Source organism: Rhinopithecus bieti, unplaced genomic scaffold (genome assembly GCF_001698545.2).
Source record: "Rhinopithecus bieti isolate Rb0 unplaced genomic scaffold, ASM169854v2 scaffold_11273, whole genome shotgun sequence".
Classification (NCBI taxonomy): domain Eukaryota; kingdom Metazoa; phylum Chordata; class Mammalia; order Primates; family Cercopithecidae; genus Rhinopithecus; species Rhinopithecus bieti.
This window is the reverse complement of record NW_016806694.1, coordinates 872,498-891,888: the sequence shown is the minus strand read 5'-3', so window position 1 is coordinate 891,888 and position 19,391 is coordinate 872,498. Positions and strand designations below refer to the sequence as shown.

The window sequence follows — 19,391 nt, the reverse complement described above, 5'->3', positions numbered from 1 at the left end:
AAAAAAAAAAAAAAAAAAAAAAAAAAAAAAAAAATTATTTATTTCAGTCATTAAAAAAATGCTAGGGTGCTGAAATCGAGTTTTCTCAGCACCATTTATTGAAAAGACCGTTCTTTCCCCTGTTGAATGGTCTTGACACCTTTGTTGAAAATTAATTGGCTATATATATGGAGGATTGCTTTCTGGGCTCTCTTGTGGACCACTGGTCTGTATGTCTCCTTGTCCTAATAGCACACTGTTTTAATTCCGGTAACTTTGTAGCTTGTGTGGCTATTCAGGCTCTTTTACAGCTCTTCTAGGGGGAGGAGTATGTCTGATTGCCTTTGCACTAGGGCTTCCCTAAGCCAAACAGCTGCTTATGGGGAGGAGATAATAGAAATATATAGACTTATAAAGGATTTTTTTGGCGTTAAGTCGGAGGTGTATCAGTTCAGTATACTATAGGTTGGACTTGGGAGTGGTGGCATAAGGACTTTTCTTCGAACTTCAAGATACTTATTTGTATTTAGTTTAGTCACCTTTCATTAATATATTAGCAGTGGCGAATCCATTTGTGTGCAGCAACCTTATTTCTTGCCTCCTCAGAAGAAAGAATTCCACCTAGGGGCATAAGGCAGAGTAAGAGACTAAGGTAAGTTTTAGAGCCAGAGTGGAAGTTTGTTAAAAATTTTTACAGCAGAAATGAAAGGAAATAAAATACACTTGGAAGAGGACCAAGTGGGTGACTTGAGAGAGTCAATGCGAGGTTTGACCTGTTGTAACTGAGCGAGTTGTCGACAAACGTCACACTGTGAGACTAATTCAGGAGTCCTTTTATTGCTGGTGACCGAGACGGCTGGCACTCAAAATTCTCTCGGCCCCGAAGAAGGGGCTAGATTTCTTTTTATACCATGGTCTAAATAGGGGAGGGGGAGTTTAGCTGAAGCATTTTTTACAGAAGCAGAACAGGCGAAAAGTTAAAAAATTAATTGGTTGCAGAAGCAGTTACAGAAAAATAAACAGTTCCAGGCGCAGGGACTCAAACTATCACAGAGAGATACATGCAGGGGCTTTAGGTACCATCCACCAAGCACATCCCCAGGAGCTGCTGATTCAGCTTGCCTCAGTATCTTATCAGCAAGTGCATTCCTGGACGTCAGCTTGCACTGGTTACGCCTTTAAGGGGGGAGGTCAGGTGAGCTGCAAGTGAAGGCACTAAAATGGAGTCTGTCCGGCTCTCTCAGCTAAGAGAGACAATCAGGTTAAAACAGACCTTTGACTTGGGTTGTTAGACGTCGGCGTGCTTCCCGGGGGTTGCGTCTCTTCTCTGATTCCTCCCTTGGGGTGGGCAGTCCGCGTGTGCAGTGGCCCACTCGTGCTTGGGGGGGCTGCGTGTGCAGTGTGTTTACTGAAGTTGTGCAGATGCTCGCTTGAGGCGGTCTTCCCTTAACAGAATGTTCCTAGAAGGTCATAGAGCAGCCGAGTGCCGCCATTTTGCCTCGTAGTGCACATGCGCGAGCCCGCTCGTCCCCCTCCTGAGGTCTTGCCAGGCGCTGCTGATCGCGTTTTCGGTGTGTGTGTCTGTGGGGAGACTGCCTTTCGCGGGCGCTGGCTGCAGCCAGTGATTAGTTCAGAGAGAAAGTTTAACAACTGCCTGCCCGTCACCTGATGGTTGCTTGATGTTCCTGGTGGGGTGGGGTCCTCTGCTGCCCTGCTCGTGTCTGACTACCTACTGTAACAAATGCACTGATTTTCTCCACATCTGTGTTTATATTATTCAGTGGTGTCTGTAGACAAAAGTTTGCTAAGGTATTATCTTTGAAGTTTATGTAATACCATCCTTTTAATATTGAGACTCTTGTTTTTTGAGACGGAGTCTCCCTCTGTTGCCCAGGCTGGAGTGCAGTGGTGCGATCTCTGCTCACTGCAAGCTCCACCCCCTGGGTTCAGGCCATTCTCCTGCCTCAGCCTCCCGAGTAGCTGGGACCACGGGCGCCCGCCACCTCGCCCGGCTAATTTTTTTGTATTTTTAGTAGAGACGGGGTTTCACAGTGTTGGCGAGGATGGTCTCGATCTCCTGACCTCGTGATCCGCCTCTCTCGGCCTCCCAAAGTGCTGGGATTACAGGCGTGAGCCACCGCGCCTGGCCAATATTGAGACTCTTTAAGAAGCATTTTGGTAACCATAGACAGTAATTTCTAAACTTTATTGACTTTTTTTTTTGAGTCAGAGTCTCGCTCTGTCACCCAGGCTGGTGAGTGGCGTGATCTCGGCTCACTGCAGCCTCTGACTACCACATTCAAGCTATTCTACTGCCTTAGCCTCCCTAGTAGCTGGGATTGCAGGCGCCTGCCACCACGTCTGGCTAATTTGTATATTTTTAGTAGAGATGGGGTTTCACCATGTTGGCCAGGTAGGTCTTGAGCTCCTGACCTCAAGTGATCACCCACCTTAGCCTCCCAAAGTGCTGGGATTACAGGCGTGAGCCACCGCACCTGGGCTTATTGATGTTTGTAGTAAGGTTTCATCTTATCTGTGTGCCAGAAGGTAACTTTTAAATGTGATGTTGGAATTTTACAGTGATCACAGAGCTTGCTTTCTACCATTCTTTTGGTCTCTGTTAAATGCCTTCACTTAAAAGTGCATGGTAGCTGCATGCAGTGGCTCACACCTGTAATCCTAGCAACTTGGGAGGCTGAGGTGGGAGGATCGCTTGAGGCCAGGAGTTGGAGACCCATCTGTGCAACATAGTGAGACCCCCATCTCTAAAAAAAAAAGAAAAACTAGCTGGGCGTGGTGGCAGGTGCCTGTCATCCCAGCTACTGGGAAGGCTGAGGCAAAAGGATCACTTGAGCCGTGATCATGGTGCTGTATTCCAGCCTGGGTGACAGAGCAAGACCCTGTCCTTAAGAAAAAAGAAAAAAGAAAGAATAATAGTGGTCCAACTGGGATTAACAGAAAATTACTCTTGAGAGAAGAAATTGCATGCCTTCCTTAGTGTTTTTATTTTTTTGTTTGTTTGTTTAGACAGAGTCTTGCTCTGTCACCCAGGCTGGAGTACAGTGGTGCGATCTTGGCTCATTGCACCTTCTGCCCCACTGGCTCAAGCAGTCCACCCACCTCAGCCTCCCAAATAGTTGGGGCCACAGGCGTGCACCACCACACCTGGCTATTTTTTTTTTTTTTTAAATTTTTAGTAGAGATGGTGTCTTGCCATGTTGCCCAGGCTGGTCTTGAACTCCTGAGCTTAAGCAATCTGCCTGCCTCGGTTTCCCAAAGTTTTGGGATTACAGGTGTGAGCCATCATGCTCAACTCATTTGCTGTTAAAGGATCTAATGCCTGCAGCATGCTTTGTATGACAAAACTACTTGTCTGCAAATTCTAACATTTTCTGTTTTTTGTGACCAGTCTGCTTAAGAGAGATTACTTATATAATAAAGGTAGGCTTTTGGAGGTAGACTTTTTTTTTTCATTAAAGGGAGTAATTAATTATAGCTAGCTAATTTGTTAGTGATTCCCAGCCATGTATTTGGTATTTTGCCATGTACTTGTAGGAAATTGTGGCCCAGACACATATCCAAGCTTGTGTACCTAGTGAATGACAGAGGAGTTTCCGTGTGAATCCAGAGTCTGTGTGTCTTTCCCACTCTACCATGCTTGCTTTTTGTATAGAATTTAAATTGTTAATTTTTTTTTTTTTTTAGGTTAAAAGGACAACTCTGGTGGATAGCAGAACATCTGTTACTGATGTGAAGTTTGCTCCCAAGCACATGGGTCTTATGTTAGCAACCTGTTCGGCAGATGGTATAGTAAGAATATATGAGGCACCCGATGTTATGAATCTCAGCCAGTGGTCTTTGCAGCATGAGATCTCATGTAAGCTAAGCTGTAGTTGTATTTCTTGGAACCCTTCAAGGTAAGTTTACATGTTAAACCTCTGATAACATCCTAGTAAAATAAACTAGTAATTTTTTTTTTTTTTTGTGAGACAGCTTCTCCCTCTGTCCCCCAGGCTGGAGTGCAGTGGCGCAGTCTCGGCTCACTGCAAGCTCCACTTCCCGCGTTCTTGCCGTTCTCCTGCCTCAGCCTCCCGAGCAGCTGGGACTACAGGCGCCGCCACCACGCCCGGCTAATTTTTTGTATTTTTAGTAGAGACAGGGTTTCACCCTGTTAGCCAGGATGGTCTCGATCTCCTGACCTTGTGATCTGCCCTCCTTGGCCTCCCAAAGTGCTGGGATTATAGGCGTGAGCCACCATGCCCAGCCCATAAACTTGTAATTTTTAAGGTAACAATTTGATAATTTATTCTCTCAAAAGTGCTTTTTCTCAAGATATATAGATTATATCTTCTCCGTTTTTCACCCAGGCATGTCACTTGTCCCTGTTTTCACTCAACAGAGGGAACCAGCATTGTCAATATGTTCATGTGAACCTTTTGGATGTTTTCTATGCATATACAAATAACTAATGAAGTCATAAACACACATATATGCAAACACGCCCAGATGTTTACTAGTACAGGTAGACACAAAACACACAGACATTGAAACCCATACATTTGATTGGTTGATTGAGACAGTGTTGCTCAGTTGCCCAGGCTGGAGTGCAGTGGCGCTGTCTTGGCTCACTGCAGCCTCCACCTCCTAAGTTCAAGCAATTCTCCTGCCTTAGCCTCCCAAGTATCTAGAATTACAGGCATGCGCCACCACATCCGCCTAATTTTGCATTTTTAGTAGAGACCATGTTTCACCATGTTGGCCGGACTGGTCACCTCAGGTGATCTGCCTACCTCAGCCTCCAAGAGTGCTGGGATTACAGGCATGAGCCACTGCACCCAGCCAGAAATGCTTACATTTTCCTTCCTTGCAAGTAGCTTTTTTCACTTAAAGATACATTGTGGGCATTTTTCCATATATTAATATATTTAGTTCTACCTCATTTCTTTTTAACTGCCATATAGAGCATGATTGCATGTATATTACCATAGTTGCTTTTATTAAACTATTTTAAACAATTATAAGAATCACTTGGTAAAGAAAAGAATTGAAATAATCTATGAGAATACAGAAAGAAAGGTAAAGTTCTTTTACCTCCTAAAAACAAATGCTGTTATTAGTTCTGTTTTCAGACTTTAATTCTGGTAGTCACTAGTATATTTTAAAGGATTTACTTATACCTCTGGTTCTTGCTATGTTATCTTTTTTTTCTTTTAATTTTATTCTGCTATTTTCCACATGTTCTTGCTATGTTATCATTAAACAATATCCAAACTGATAGGAAAGATGAATAGAGCACATTTATACAACTTTCCACATCCCAAGGTATGACTTGATAGATATCTTACTTGTGGTGATGTTGATAGTTGAGTTATGTTGGTAATTATTATAATTTCAGATAATATATATCTCTATACATATTTATCAATTTTTAGACTATTTACTCCCCTCTTTTTTTTTTTGTTTCTTGAGACGGAGTCTTGCCTTGTTGCCCAGGCTGGAGTGCAGTGGCATGATCTCTACTCACTGCAACCTCCACATTCTGGGTATAAGCGAGTCTTCTGTGTCAGCCTTCCAAGTAGCTGGGATTACAGGCGCCCGCCACCACACCCGGCTAGTTTTTTTTTATATTTTTGGTAGAGACGGGGTTTCTCCATGTTAGTCAGGCAGGTCTTGAACTCCTGACCTCAGGTGATCTGCCCACCTTGGCCTCCCAAAGTGCTGGGATTACAAGCGTGAGCCACTGTGCCTAGCTTCCACTCTCTTAAAAAAAGAGGAAATTAGTTTATTTTGCTTCCCCCTCATATTGCCCCTTCCATTTCCTCATTCTTTTTTTTTTTTTTTGAGGCGGAGTATCGCTCTGTCACCCAGGCTGGAGTGCAATGGCGTGATCTTGGCTCACTGCAACCTCCGCCTCCCGGGTTCAAGTGATTCCCCTGCCTCAGCCTCCTGAGTAGCTGGGATTACAGGCACCTGCCACCATGCCCAGCTAACTTTTTGCATTTTTAGTAGAGAGAGGGTTTCACCGTATTATCCAGGATGGTCTTGATCTCCTGACCTTGTGATCGGCCTGCCTCGGCTTCCCAAAGTGCTGGGATTACAGGCGTGAGCCACCCAGTCCATTTCCTAATTCTTGTATTGCTTGTATACTGGCAAGATTTGTAATATTTACATTCTGTAAATATTTAATACATATGTATAAGTATTTTGTCTTTTGACCACAAATTGATTCTAAAAATTAAGTAGCAGCCAGCTTTACAATCTAGATTATGTAAGTATTCATTTGAGATGCCAATATCTGTTTCATGAAAGCTTTGTTGTTCCTGTAGAATAAGCCGGTATTACCTTATGATGAGTGCTCTGTTTTCTTTGTTGATTTCTTTTACTTCTGGTTTATACTTAGCTGTCACAAATTTTCTGTCACATGTTGTCTTTAGATTTTTTTTTTTTTTTCATTCAAGCAGTCTTCTTGGCCTGGCCTCCCAAAGTGCTGAGATTACAGGCATGAGCCACTGCACTTAGCCAATCCTACTTGACACTCAGTGGTCCCTTTAAAAATGAATGTTTTGTCTCAAATTGGGGGTATCTTATGATCCTTTAATAATTTCTTTTTGTTCTCTTGTCTCTGTTCTGTCTTTCTGGCACTCCTATTTGATTGTTCCAGGATTTACTCTCCATTTAAAAAAAATTGTTCGGAGATTTAGTACTCCATCTCTCAGATCTCCACTTTGTTCTCCAGGTATACATTTTATCCCATCACTGAATTTTTGTGTGAATGGCAATCATTTTTAATTGTTCAGACTTTCTTTTTCTCTGATTACTTCTTTTTTATACCAGTCAGCTTTTGTTACATGGATTACACTATTTCCCTGTGGTTCCTAGTTAGGATTTTTTAAAATTTGCATTTGTTCGCTGAATTACAGTCAATTATCATTTGCCCTGGCTATGTTCTATAAAGTTGCCATGAACACTGAATTAGCTAATACTGGATACTGAATTGCTCCCGGGGGAAATACAGGCTTTCCACAAGTCTCTCACTACATTTCTGTCAACTGATCCGTATATAACCTTTTTGTCTGTCTTTCTTTTTAAAGGTAACTTATATGTTGTTGATTCATTAACATCGAACTCACAGCCAACAACACAAACTACTCAGGCCTGAACAAGGCATTTTGAATATACATATTTTCTCCATAAAGCACATCCCGGCCTTCCTATGTTTAGGAACACTAGACAGCGCTTCAGCAGCATCCATGGCATTTTAAACTGTGAAATCACTTTTAAATAGCACAAAATGTGAAAACGTGAGGTGAACTGACTAGACTGTGAAAAGGACATTCGTTTACCAGTGAGAGCCAAAGGAAGAAGGCATCTCTGCTGGGAAACTGTGCATCAGGCAACTGGATTTTTTTGCAGAGCTGCTTTGTACCTGCCAATCAATGACCATGAAAGCCTGGGCCGGGCACGGTGGCTCATGCCTGTAAGCCTAGCACTTTGGGAGGCCGAGGTGGGCGGATCACTTCAAGTCAGGAGTTTGAGACCAGCCTGGCCAACATGGCAAAACACTGTTTCTACTAAAAATTCAAAAATTAGCTGGGCGTAGTGGTGTGCGCCAGTAATCCCAGCTACTCAGGAGGCTGAGGCAGGAGAATTGCTTGAACCCTGGAGGTGAAGGTTGCAATGAGATCGTGCCACTGTACTCCAGCCTGGGCAACAGAGTGTGACTCTGTCTCAACAAAGAGAAAAAAAAAATAATAAAAAAAGCCTGAGAGAATTGGTTTTTATGGTTACAAATAAATTTTAGGCCAGTTTACAAATGCAGAATCTCTAAATAATGAGGATTGGCTGGCTATATGTGTTTTCTCAAAGATCAGTCCTTTTCATGTACCTTGGTCTTTATCTTCTGCACTGCTTGTTTTTCTTTGGTGTCCGCTGGTCTTTGCTTATTTGTATTTATGAGTGAGTGACTGTTACTGCTAGTGGAGAAAACTGGTATTGGCATTTTTCTCCTGCTGGGTGCTCTGCTGGGTTAACAACTTACTCGCTCCACTAGGGAGGCTGACTGCATTTTGTGGAGGGCGTGGAGTGGGTCGGCAGGGTTTCTTAAGGATGTGTGAGCCAAGAGCAGGCCGGGGCACCCTCAAACTCACAAAGCAAGAAAGATTTTCCATTGATCACGACAAACCATTTGAACGTATTTTCTTCTTCCCTGCCCCTTTCCCCGTTGGTTTTGGAGTACTCCTTTATTTCCAGCTCTTAACTTTTCTCTTAACTTTTCAAGTTCTAATTGTCTCACTAAGACAGTGTTTTTTGACCAAATCACTCCATGATTGTCCGTTACTCGATTCTATTCTTTGCATTTATTAATTGGAGGTTAGATCTTCTGGAATTTTCTTTTTTTTTTCTTTTTTTTTTGAGACGGAGTCTCACTCTGTCGCCCAGGCTGGAGTGCAGTAGCACGATCTCAGCTCACTGCAAGCCCCACCTCCCAGGTTCACGCCATTCTCCTGCCTCAGCCTCCTGAGTAGCTGGGACCACAGGCACCTGCCACCACACCTAGCTAATTTTTTTGTGTTTTTAGTAGAGACGGGGTTTCACCGTGTTAGCCAGGATGGTCTCGATCTCCTGACTTTGTGATCCGCCCGTCTCGGCCTCCCAAAGTGCTGGGATTACAGGCGTGAGCCACCGCGCCCTGCCAACCTTCTGCAATTTTCTACTTACTGATGGTGATATGGGCTCTTTTTTCCTTTGTATTTTCTTTCTCAGTCTGATCTGCTTCCTGACTTCCTGGAAACCCTGCAAGTTTCTTGATTTCTGATGCCACTCTTTCTAGATTTCTAGCCCAGTATGATAATACTATTTCATCATTTCAGTGGGGTTTAGGAGGGAGGCAGAGATCCAGGTGATCTGTCTACACTATTCAGTCAGAAAGCTAGATGTTTTTTCTCACTGTTTAGCTGTGAATCATACTTAGAAAGTGGTTTAAATGTGAATATCTTATATCTGGTTGTACAATTGAGGTAATCCTCAATTCAAGTTGCTGTCTGGACATTTCATGACTGGATTTAAAAATATTTTTAAGGCCGGGCACGGTGGCTCACGCCTGTAATTCCAGCACTTTGGGAGGCTGAGGTGGGCAGATCACCTGAAGTTGGGAGTTGGAGACCAGTCTGTCCAACATGGAGAAAACCCCTCTCTACTAAAAATACAAAATTAGCTGGATTTGGTGCCACATGCCTGTAATGCTAGCTACTCAGGAGGCTGAGGCAGGAGAATCACTGAACCTGGGAGGTGGAAGTTGCGAAATCGCAACATTGCACTCCAGCCTGGACAACAAAAGCAAAACTCTGTACCCCACCCCTGCCCCACGCCAAAAAAAAAAAAAAAAGCAAAACACACCAAACAAAGAATTTTTAAAATCTTAATGTTTTTTAACTGGGTGTGGTGGTGCATGCCCGTAGTTTCAGCTACTTAGGAGGAGGATTACTTGAGCCCAGGAGTTCAAGTCCAGCCTGGGCAACATAGTGAGACTCCAATCTCAATTAAAAAAAAAAGTCTTGGCCGGGCGTGGTGGCTTATGCCTGTAATTCCATCACTTTGGGAGGCCGAGGTGGGCAGATCACGAGGTCAGGAGATCGAGACCATCTTGGCCAATGTGGTGAAACCCCATCTCTACTAAAAATACAAAAATTAGCTGGGTGTGGTGGTGCGCGCCTGCAATCCCAGCCACTCAGGAGGCTGAGGCACGAGAATCGCTTGAACCTAGGAGACGGAGGTTGCAGTGAACCGAGATTGCGCCACTGCACTCCAGCCTGGTGACAGAGCAAGACTCTGTCTCAAAAAAAAAAAAAAAAAAACCCACAAAACTTACGTTTTAGTAATTTAGAATATGTTACTATAAATGTACTTTTGGTCCTCATTCACACTATTAATGTTATAAAAACAAAACTAAGTATTTGTAGAACACTGAAAAAGGAAGTTTGTGGCCGGGTGTGGTGGTTCACGCCTGTAATCCCAGCTACTCAGGAGGCTGAGGCAGGAGAATCACTTGAACCCAGGAGGTGGAGGTTGCAGTGATCAGAGATCTTGCCCCTGCACTCCAGCCTGGGTGACAGAGCGGTGCTCTGTCTCAAAAAAACAGGAAAAAAAAAGCAGAAGGAAGTTTGTGAGATACAGAAATTTGCTGTGGAATTTACGTCTCTTTGAATGGCCAAAAATTATTATCATTCACTTATAATTTTATTTTATTACTGTAGCATTTTGTAGTTTGCCTGGTAATTTTCTTAATTAGATAATTTGATCTAATTACCTGAAGCTTTAGTAATAAAGAACTAAAATTTTTTATCAGTTACCACATTTTGTTTTTAGCTTTAAGAGGTCAGTAGTTCACAATATTGAGGCTAAAGATTAAGCAAGGGTGCCAGGTTCACAGAGATGTTGATCTGGATGAGGGAGGCAAAGGAAATTACATTAATTAGGCATGGAAATTAAAAAGTCGTTAGGCTGTTAGTTCAGGAGGCCAGTCTTTCATTGCTGGCCTTTTGCTCTTTCAAAATGAGGTTGGCCCCAGATGAGTCTGGCGGGGGGATGATGTGGGATCACGACTTCTGCAGGGGCAGTCTTTTCCACTTTTCCTGTGTCCATCTGCTGTTGTTTTTCTGAAAGAGGCTCTCACTCTGTTGCCCAGGCTAGAGTGCCATGACACGATCATAGCTCACTGCAGCCTCCAACTCCCGGGCTCAAGCGATCGTCCTGCCTCAGCTCCTAAGTAGCTGAGACAAAAGGCCCACGCCACCACAACAGGCTAATGAAAAAACTTTTCTTCTGTAGAGACAGGGTCTCATTATGTTGCCTAGGCTCTTCTTGAACTTCTGGCCTCAAGTGATCCTCTCGTCTCAGCCTCTCAAAATGCCGGGATTACAGGCATGAGCCACCCTGCCTGAGTGTTTCTTCTTTTTGTCAAAGCACTTAAAATCTTTTTGTCATGAAGTTAGTCACAGTAGGGTAACTTTTGTTTCATAGTTAATGACCAAAATTTCAGGAGGAAAATTACTAAGACCTCTTAAGTATTTTTTAAAAATAAGTTGAATGCTTGAAAGCTTTCTTTCAGGCAAAGAGCTCCTTTCTATCTGAGCCGTAAGAACATGCTAAACACAGTTCATAAGGATGGAATCCTCAGTTCCCATGTGTGCCATTCTAAGTGCACACACTTGCAGTGTGGCCATGTCAGCAGTGTGGCAGAGACCTACATGTCACTAGTAGGGACAGGCTGACTGTAAGCTGGGTGACTGCTTGCCTCCAGTGTGTTCATTCTCTGAAGTACTTCTTTTGTTACCTAAAATGTTCTTTCTCTCCGTTTCTAGCTCTCGAGCTCATTCCCCCATGATCGCTGTAGGAAGTGATGACAGTAGCCCCAACGCAATGGCCAAGGTTCAGATTTTTGAATATAATGAAAACACCAGGTCAGTCCTGCTTTGGTTTTAATAATCGTTCAGAATTGCATTTCAGTTTTTTAAAATGTTATTTCTTTATTCATTTACAAAATTATGTATCACTCGTCATGTGTTTGCTGATTTACTATAATATACCAAGTTCTGTGCTAGGCTGTGATAGTACAGGCATGAGTGATAAAGAGGAGAAGGTAGACCAGCCTGGCCAATACAGTGAAACCCCGGGTCTACTAAAAATACAAACAATTAGCCGGGCGTGGTGGCAGGTGCCTGTAATCCCAGCTACTCAGGAGGCTGAGGCAGGAGAATCACTTGCACCTGGGAGGCGGAAGTTGCCGTGAGCTGAGATCGTGCTATTGCACTCCAGCCTGGGCAGCAAGAGCAAAACTCTGCCTCAAAAAAAAAAAAAAGGGGGGGGGGGAAGGTAATTGATCTCCCAGTACTTACCATCTTGCAGTGACACAATCATAGTGAAAAACAGTGATGAATTTTATGAAGTGGAAGAATCAGGGTGCTAAAGAGCTTACACCTGGGGAGCCTAATCTGGTTTAGGGACTAGGAAGGTTCACCTGGAAGATGACCTATAGGATGAATAGAAGTTAGCCAGACAGAGGGCAGAAGCACTTCTGGTGGAGAAAACTGCGTGTGGTAAGGCCTGTGAGCAACAGAGAGGGAGTATATTTATACTGTGCTTGGAACATACTGGGCAAAAGTGAGTGTGGAGAGAAATAGGCAAGACTTGTATCTATAAGAAGTAGTGTCCAGTGTTTCAGTTTTATCTTACAGGTAATGTGAATAGGGACTAATGGGATCAGATGGATCTTCCATAGATGTGACAGGTATGTTGGAGGGAAACATGGTGGGTTCAGGGCTTGGATGCTGTGAAGACAGTCCAGGTAGGGGAGTATGTGGCTTTGGGATAGTAGTAGCAGTGGCATGGAGGTAAGTGGACAACTTGAGAATAATTGAGAAGTGGAATCAATAGGATCTGGTGATTGATTGGATATGAGAATTGAAGGAGAAGGAAGCAAGTGTTAAAATGATTTCTAAGATTCTGGCCTAAGTGTGTAATTTCAATTTGTGTAATTTCTTGAGATAAGGAACTCTGGGAACAAGGCAGATTTGGGTAGAGTGTAGCAGCATGTGAAGGGAAGTTAATTTTGGTCATGCTGAGATACAAGTGTCTGCAAAGCTTCTGAGAGCCAAAAACACTGTCTTAGAGGCACACTACTCAGCCTTACGGGAGACAAGAGCACCTGTCACGTGATCAGATGGGTTTCACAGGTACTAGACAAAATTCTTGGGTCTAATAGTCAGATCTTAGGCAGGGCCAGCATTAGAGAAGGAACTAGTGTTACTCCCGTGGACTCTGCAATTCCAAATGTTACCATCTGAGTTGCCAAGGAGATCTTATACCTTCTGCCTTCCTAGATTTTTGATGTCTGCAGAGAGGCTTGGTCTTCAACAGTGCCGTCCAGTAGAACGTGCTGCCGTGATGGGAAATGGTCTTAGAGATTTTCATGGTTTTTTAAGCTGTGAAAGCTATGAGCCCTATTAATGGCACATTTTATAGAGGCTTCATGAAGTGTTGGGCTTGTTAAGTAAATTTCAACCTCAGCTGAGCAGAATTAATATGTAGACATACGCCCGAAACTTAAAAAGGTGTGTCACTGGCCAGGGGAGGTGACTCATGCCTGCAGTCCCAGCACTTACTTTGGGAGGCCGAGGTGGCTGGGTCACTTGAGTCTAGGAATTCAAGACCAGCCTGGACAACATGGTGAAACCCTTTTGCTACAAAAAGTACAAAAATTAGCTGTGGGGATGGTGGCGCTAGCCTGTAGATCCAGCTACTTGGGAGGCTGAGGTGGGAGGATCACCTGAGCCTGGGAGGTCAAGGCTGCGGTAGGTCAAAATTGTACCACTTCACTCCAGCAGTGTCAAAAAGAAAATCCAAAAACATAAGAAAAGAAAATGTATTTCATAAATAAGATTTGAGTGAAAAGGTAAATAACTTGCAGTTAGTTCTGAAAGAAAATACAGGCAAATAGAAATTACCTAATTTTTTTTTTTTTTTGAGACAGAATCTCACTCTGTCGCCCAGGCTGGAGGGCAGTGGCGCAATCTTGGACCATCTGCTCACCGAGTTCAAGGATTTTCTCCTCAGCCTCTTCTGAGTAGCTGGGACTACAGGCTCCTGCCACCACGCCCAGCTAATTTTTGTTGTGTGTTTTTTTTTTTTTTTTTTTTTTTTTTTTAGACGTAGTCTCGCTCTGTCACTCTCAACTGAAATGCACTGGTCCCAGATCTCAGCTCACTGCAAGCTCCCGGCCTCCCGGGTTCATGCCCAGTCTCGGCCTCAGACCTCCCGAGTATGCTGGGACTTACAGCGCCCGCACCTCGCCCTGGCTAGTTTTTTTGTATTTTAGTAGAGACGGGGTTTCACCGTGTAGCCAGGGAGGTCCCTCGATCTCCTGACCTCTGTGATCCCGCCCACCTTCGGCCCACAACAAAGTGCCTGGATTACAGGCTTGAGCCACCGCGCCGCCCAATTTTTGTTTTTGTAGTGAAGAGATGGGGTTTCACCATGTGGCCAGGATGGGTCATCAATCTCGTGACCTTGATGATCCGCCCACCTCAGCCTTCCAAAGTGCTGGATTAAACAGGTGTAGAGCCACCGCGCCCGGCCTGTTTATCTTTTTCTAAGTAGTATCACCATTTAGTAGACAGGAGACATTTGCCAAATTAGCCGATGTTTGATACACTTATATGTATTTGTGAGTGAAAATACTAAAACAGATCTAGCATTGATAGTGATGATAGAAGTGCCATGTGTTTTTATAGGTTACAGGGCATTTTTATATGTATTATGAAGTTTGAATCCTACCCACCACCTTGTAAGTAGGGGAGACAGATTTTTATTTACCCTATTTTACAAATGAGGAAACCGAGACCAGCAGAGTGAATGGCTAGTCTAAGGTGCAGAGTCAGGGCCAGAAACAAAGTCTTTTTGTTCATTCCTTTCGTGCACACTCTCACTGAGGGTCTTATGTGGCTCCTCCTGATAGGAGACGCTTTAGATAAGCTTAATTGTTTTTATTTTTATTTTTTTTGAGGAGAAGTTTTGTTCTTGTTGCCCAGGCTGCAGTGCAATGGCACGATCTTGGCTCACCGTAACCTCCGCCTCCCCGGTTCAAGCGATTCTCCTGCCTCAGCCTCCCGAGTAGTTGGGATCACAGGCGTGTGCCACCACACCCAGCTAATTTTGTATTTTTAGTAGAGACGGGGGTTTCTCCGTGTTGGTCAGACTGGTCTCGAACTCCCGACCTCAGGTGATCCTCCTGCCTCTGTCTCCCAGAGTGCTGGGATTACAGGCATGAGCCACCGTGCCCGGCCACCTTAATTAATTACAATATATAGCTTGCCTCAGGTAAGAAAAAAAAATCTAACTTTTTCAACATTTCATAAGCAGCAGGGACTGTATTAAGACCTGAAGGAGCTCACAGCACCTAGTATATGGACGAGGATGGTAACCTGCTAGAGATGGCAGCACGTACCTGCCTGGCAGGGCAAGAAGTGTCAGGTGGGAGCTGATGATGTTTGAGCATTAGTCTTGAAAGACAGAGGGTGTTCAGCAGGCAGAGAGGAGGCAGGAACAAAGACAAGGGCACGGGGTTGGGCCTGGTGAGGTGGTAGCTGGGGAGGCTAAGGCAGGGGAGGGGCAGGCCAGCAGGGCAGGCAGATTTTGGAGAGTGCTGCTTGCCAAGTCTGGTCTCCATCCTGGCAGCATTTGGACTTTCGCAGGGTCCAGTAGAGTTACAAGGGTTGTATTTACCTTTTAGGGAGATGCCTTTGGCAGCTGTGTGGACGGGGAGTAGGGACTCAGGGATGAACGCAGTAGCCCACGGTGGTGTGGAATGTGGACATGCACTGTGGCGTGGGATGAAGAGGGACCAAGGAGACTTGTCTAGGAGGCACTAGCCGTAGGTCACGTGAGTCTTGCTTTCTGACCTGGCTGATGGTGGTGCCACTCGTTGAGATGGGAGTGAATGTGGTCAGCACGGTTTATTTCAGACATACGTTTGAGGTGCTTGTGGAACATCCAGGTTAGAATGTGTGAAGGGAGATGGATAGAACAGCTGAGATTAGTTGTCTGTTGCTGCACGGCAGCGTTATCACTCAGTGGCCGAAACAGTACAGATTCGGTATTTCAGTGTCTGTGGGTCAAGAGTCAGGCCAGACTGGGAAAGACTCCACTTCGGCGCTCACCTGGTTGTTGGCAGCACTTGTGTTCCTGCCACAAGACCCTCCCTTGTGTCCTCACAGCATAGCATGGCAGCTGCTTCTGCAAGGCCTGAAAGCGGGAGAGTCTTCTCATAAGGCAGGTGTCACAGGCTTGTGCCTTGCAGTCACACAAGTGTCCCACCACCTTGCCACATTCCTTCCCCTGAGTGGAACACAAACCGTGGGCCCCACTCACACTCATGGAGAGGAGCCTTTACGAGGCCGTGACCACCAGGAGGTGCGGGTCATGGGGGCTCTTAGAATCTCTCTGCCACAGTCCTGGTGTTACTCCCACTTTATGGAGAATTTCTTGCTGAAGGTCAAGTTACAGCCTGGATTCAAATACGTTCTGGCTGCAGCATGTGTGCTCTTAGCTCCCTCTGTCCTATTTCTGGCCTTTGGTAGAAGGTCCTGAATTGCAGGGGATAGATTTAGGAATTACTGGTTTATAGGCACTGAAACCGTGAGTGTAGAAACTCCAGTGTCTGTGTGGATCATCTGGGGATCTTGTTAAAATGCATATTCTGGCTGGGCGCAGTGGCTCACGCCTGTAATCCCAGCACTTTGGGAGGCCGAGGCAGGTGGATCATGAGGTCAGGAGATCGAGACCTGGCTAACACGGTGAAACCCTGTCTCTACTAAAAAATACAAAAAAAAAAAAATTAGCCAGGCGTGATGACGGGCGCCTGTAGTCCCAGCTACTCGAGAGGCTGAGGCAGGAGAATAGCGTGGACCCAGGAGGTAGAGCTTGCAGTGAGGTGAGATCACGCCACTGCACTCCAGCGTGGGCGACAGAGTGAGACTCCGTCTCAAAAAAGAAAAAAAAATGCATATTCTGATTGTATAGGTCCCGGGAAGGGGCTGAGATTCTGAATTTCCCAGAAGTTTCCAGGCTACTGCAGACCACACAATAGAAGCAAGGATGTGGATGAGATTGCTTAGGGTGACTGGATGGGTGAGAAAGGTCAAGGAGAGAACCTTGAGGTGTGTACCAGCTTGGTAGATATTTTAGGAAGAATGTTGGGGTGAAAAGAAGGTCAAGCACAAAACCCTGGAAGTGCCACTGTTTTAGAAGAAGGTAGTAGAAAGGTGGGATGGGGAGATCTCTCCACCCGGTCTCCTACACTCAGGGTAACGTGCTGCAGTTCTGTCCAGGATATTCAATCTTAGAAGAACCTAGTAGAAAACTCTGATCTACCACTGCCTTCATTATCCTCTTATTCTGTGTTTATGTGTGAAGAAATAGAATTGCAAAGATGAAATAGCCTTTGCATAGTTTCCTTTTATTATCACTTAACTCAATTCCTGCTGAGCGCAGTGGCTCACACCTGTAATCCCAGCACTTTGGGAGGCAGAGGCAGGTGGATCACCTGAGGTCAGGAGTTCGAGACCAGCCTGATCAACATGGTAAAACTCGTCTCTACTAAAAATACAAAATTAGCCGGGCGTAGTGGTGCACACGTGTAATCCCAGCTACTCAGGTGGCTGAGGCAGGAGAATCGCTTGAACCCAGGAGGCGGAGGTTTCAGTGAGCCCAGATCGCACCATTGCACTCCAGCACAAGAGCGAAACTCTGTCTCAAAAAAAAACGGAAAACTGAGAAAACCTCAATTCCTGTTACCAGCTTTACTTTTTTATTTACACTCAAATACTTAGACAATGCATTACTCTTTTCCTAAGAAAGATGTCAGTGGCTAATAAATCAAGACCTTATTCTTTTTTTTTTTTTAAATGAGTATTTTAATTCAGTTTCAAAAAATGGTACATGACTTTGATGAGAAAGTATAAAATTAAGAGGCTGTTCTGGAAATCCAAGAAAAAGAAATAACCATTAATATGTTCAGTGATAATTTTCTGGATTTTCTTCTTGTGTCAAAAGCTATATATTTTCTCCTCAAAAGCAGCTGCTCCAAGAACTAACTAGCCCTCTTTATCTCCCTCTAGCTGGGACAGACTAATTCCCCTCCCCCCACTTCTCTTCTTTCAATAACACTGCATAGGTGTTAATGGCCTGGGCTCTCACCAAAGAACAGAATTGCCCTTTAAGCCAGCAGCCCACAGGCAGTGGCACCCAAAGCCTCATCCCCCATCCCCAGGGCAGAAGCCAAGAGCTGACATTGTTTCCACTGTTTCAGGAAGAAGGAGCCAAAAGCTGATCCTCAGTACAAATCAGAGCCCAGTATGGAGAGAGAATAACTGCTTCTAGGCCGCGAGTAGGCCAGCTGTGGGCAGAAAAGGGGAGTTTTTGCAGCCACCCCATTTTTAGAAACGAGGAAAACTAGACCCTTTTCCACGATTATAATCTACAAGGTAGTGTGCTGCTCAGCGGGGATCTGAAAGTACAAAAGGATCTAAACAAATAAGGAGAAATTTTCCCCAGCTGGAGATAGGAATGACAAACAGAAAGATGGGTGAATGTTACGTGTAGAAAGATGATGCTGGGAACCTCCATTCTTCACATGGTTGCCAGCCCCATAGAGGACATCACGGTAAGAACAGGACAACCGCCCCAGACTGGTGTAGGTGGGGAATCTTGAGGTCTTTTCCTAGGTCCCACATCAAGTGTCGGATCCCATTCCAGGTGTGATACGTGAGAGGGAAGACGAGTGCAGACTTAGCTGTGTGGATCAGTGCTGGCCCCAGACACAGGGACTTCACGCGTTCCAAATAAGACTCAGAGTTCCCAGGGAGTAGCAGGGCCAACATGCCAAAAAGAGAGACACCTGCACTCAAAGCAATACCAGTGCCAGGCGGCAGATGGACATCACCATGGGAAGAGACCAACTGTAGGTAGTGATGTGGGGAGACACAGGACGGTTTGAACCTGTGTTCTTATTCCAGAACCTCTCTTATCTCTTCTTTTGCCGTGGTCCCCAAGGGAACAGCATTTCTGATATAGAGCTGAGGGCTAAAGTGGGCTTGGAGGTAATGACAACCGACATGTCTCAGCAAGAGTGCAGCCATCTTGGGTTCCTTTTTTTTTTTTTTTTTTTGCAATAGAGCCTCACTGTTGCCCAGGCTGGAATGCAGTGGTGTAATCTCAGCTCTCTGCAATCTCTGCCTCCTGGGCTCGCTGCAATCTCTGCCTCCTGGGCTCAAGCCATCCTCCCACCTCAGCCTCCTGAGTAGCTGGGACTACAGGTGTGCACCACCATGCCCAGCTATTTTTGTATTTTTTGTAGAGATGGGGTCTTGCTGTGTTGCCCAGGCTGGTCTTGAACTATTGGGTTCAAGCATTTCTTCCACTTCAGCCTCCCAAAATGCTGGGATTACAGGTGTGAGCCACTGTGGCCAGCCAAGACCTTATTCTAGTTAAATTTTTATTAAACTATTTCAAGCTCAATATACTTTATCAAAGGAGGAAACATGGGAGGTTGTATTAATTTCCTAGGGCTACCATAACAAATTACCACAAATTAGGTGTCTTAACACAGAAATGTATTTCCTCAGTTCTGGAGGCCGGAAGTCTGAAATCAAGGTGTTGGTGGGGCTGTGCTTCCTCTAGAATCCTTCCTGGTCTAGTCCGGCTCCTGCTGGCTCCAGGAGTTCTTTGCCTTGTGGCAGCATAACTCCAGTCTCTGCCTCTGTGTTCACATGGTCGCCTCCTCTGTGTCTTCATGTCTCTCCTCTTCTTTTTTTTTTTTTTTTTTTTTTTTTTTTTTTTTTTTTTTTTTTTTTTTTTTT

At 44.8% G+C, this 19,391-nt stretch overlaps 1 protein-coding gene and 1 pseudogene across 1 annotated transcript in view; one reads left to right on the top strand and one right to left on the bottom strand.

The window, feature by feature from the left end:
* SEH1L (SEH1 like nucleoporin) overlaps positions 1–19,391 on the top strand; it is a 39,912-nt gene that overhangs the window by 12,078 nt on the left and 8,443 nt on the right. Inside the window, exons 3-4 of the mRNA XM_017877482.1 lie at positions 3,685–3,896; positions 11,340–11,438. Of these exons, the coding sequence (XP_017732971.1) occupies positions 3,751–3,896; positions 11,340–11,438 (245 nt within the window). The 5' untranslated portion in view covers positions 3,685–3,750. The remainder of the gene's footprint in view (positions 1–3,684; positions 3,897–11,339; positions 11,439–19,391) is intronic.
* On the bottom strand, positions 18,093–18,671 carry LOC108533093 (succinate dehydrogenase cytochrome b560 subunit, mitochondrial pseudogene; annotated as a pseudogene).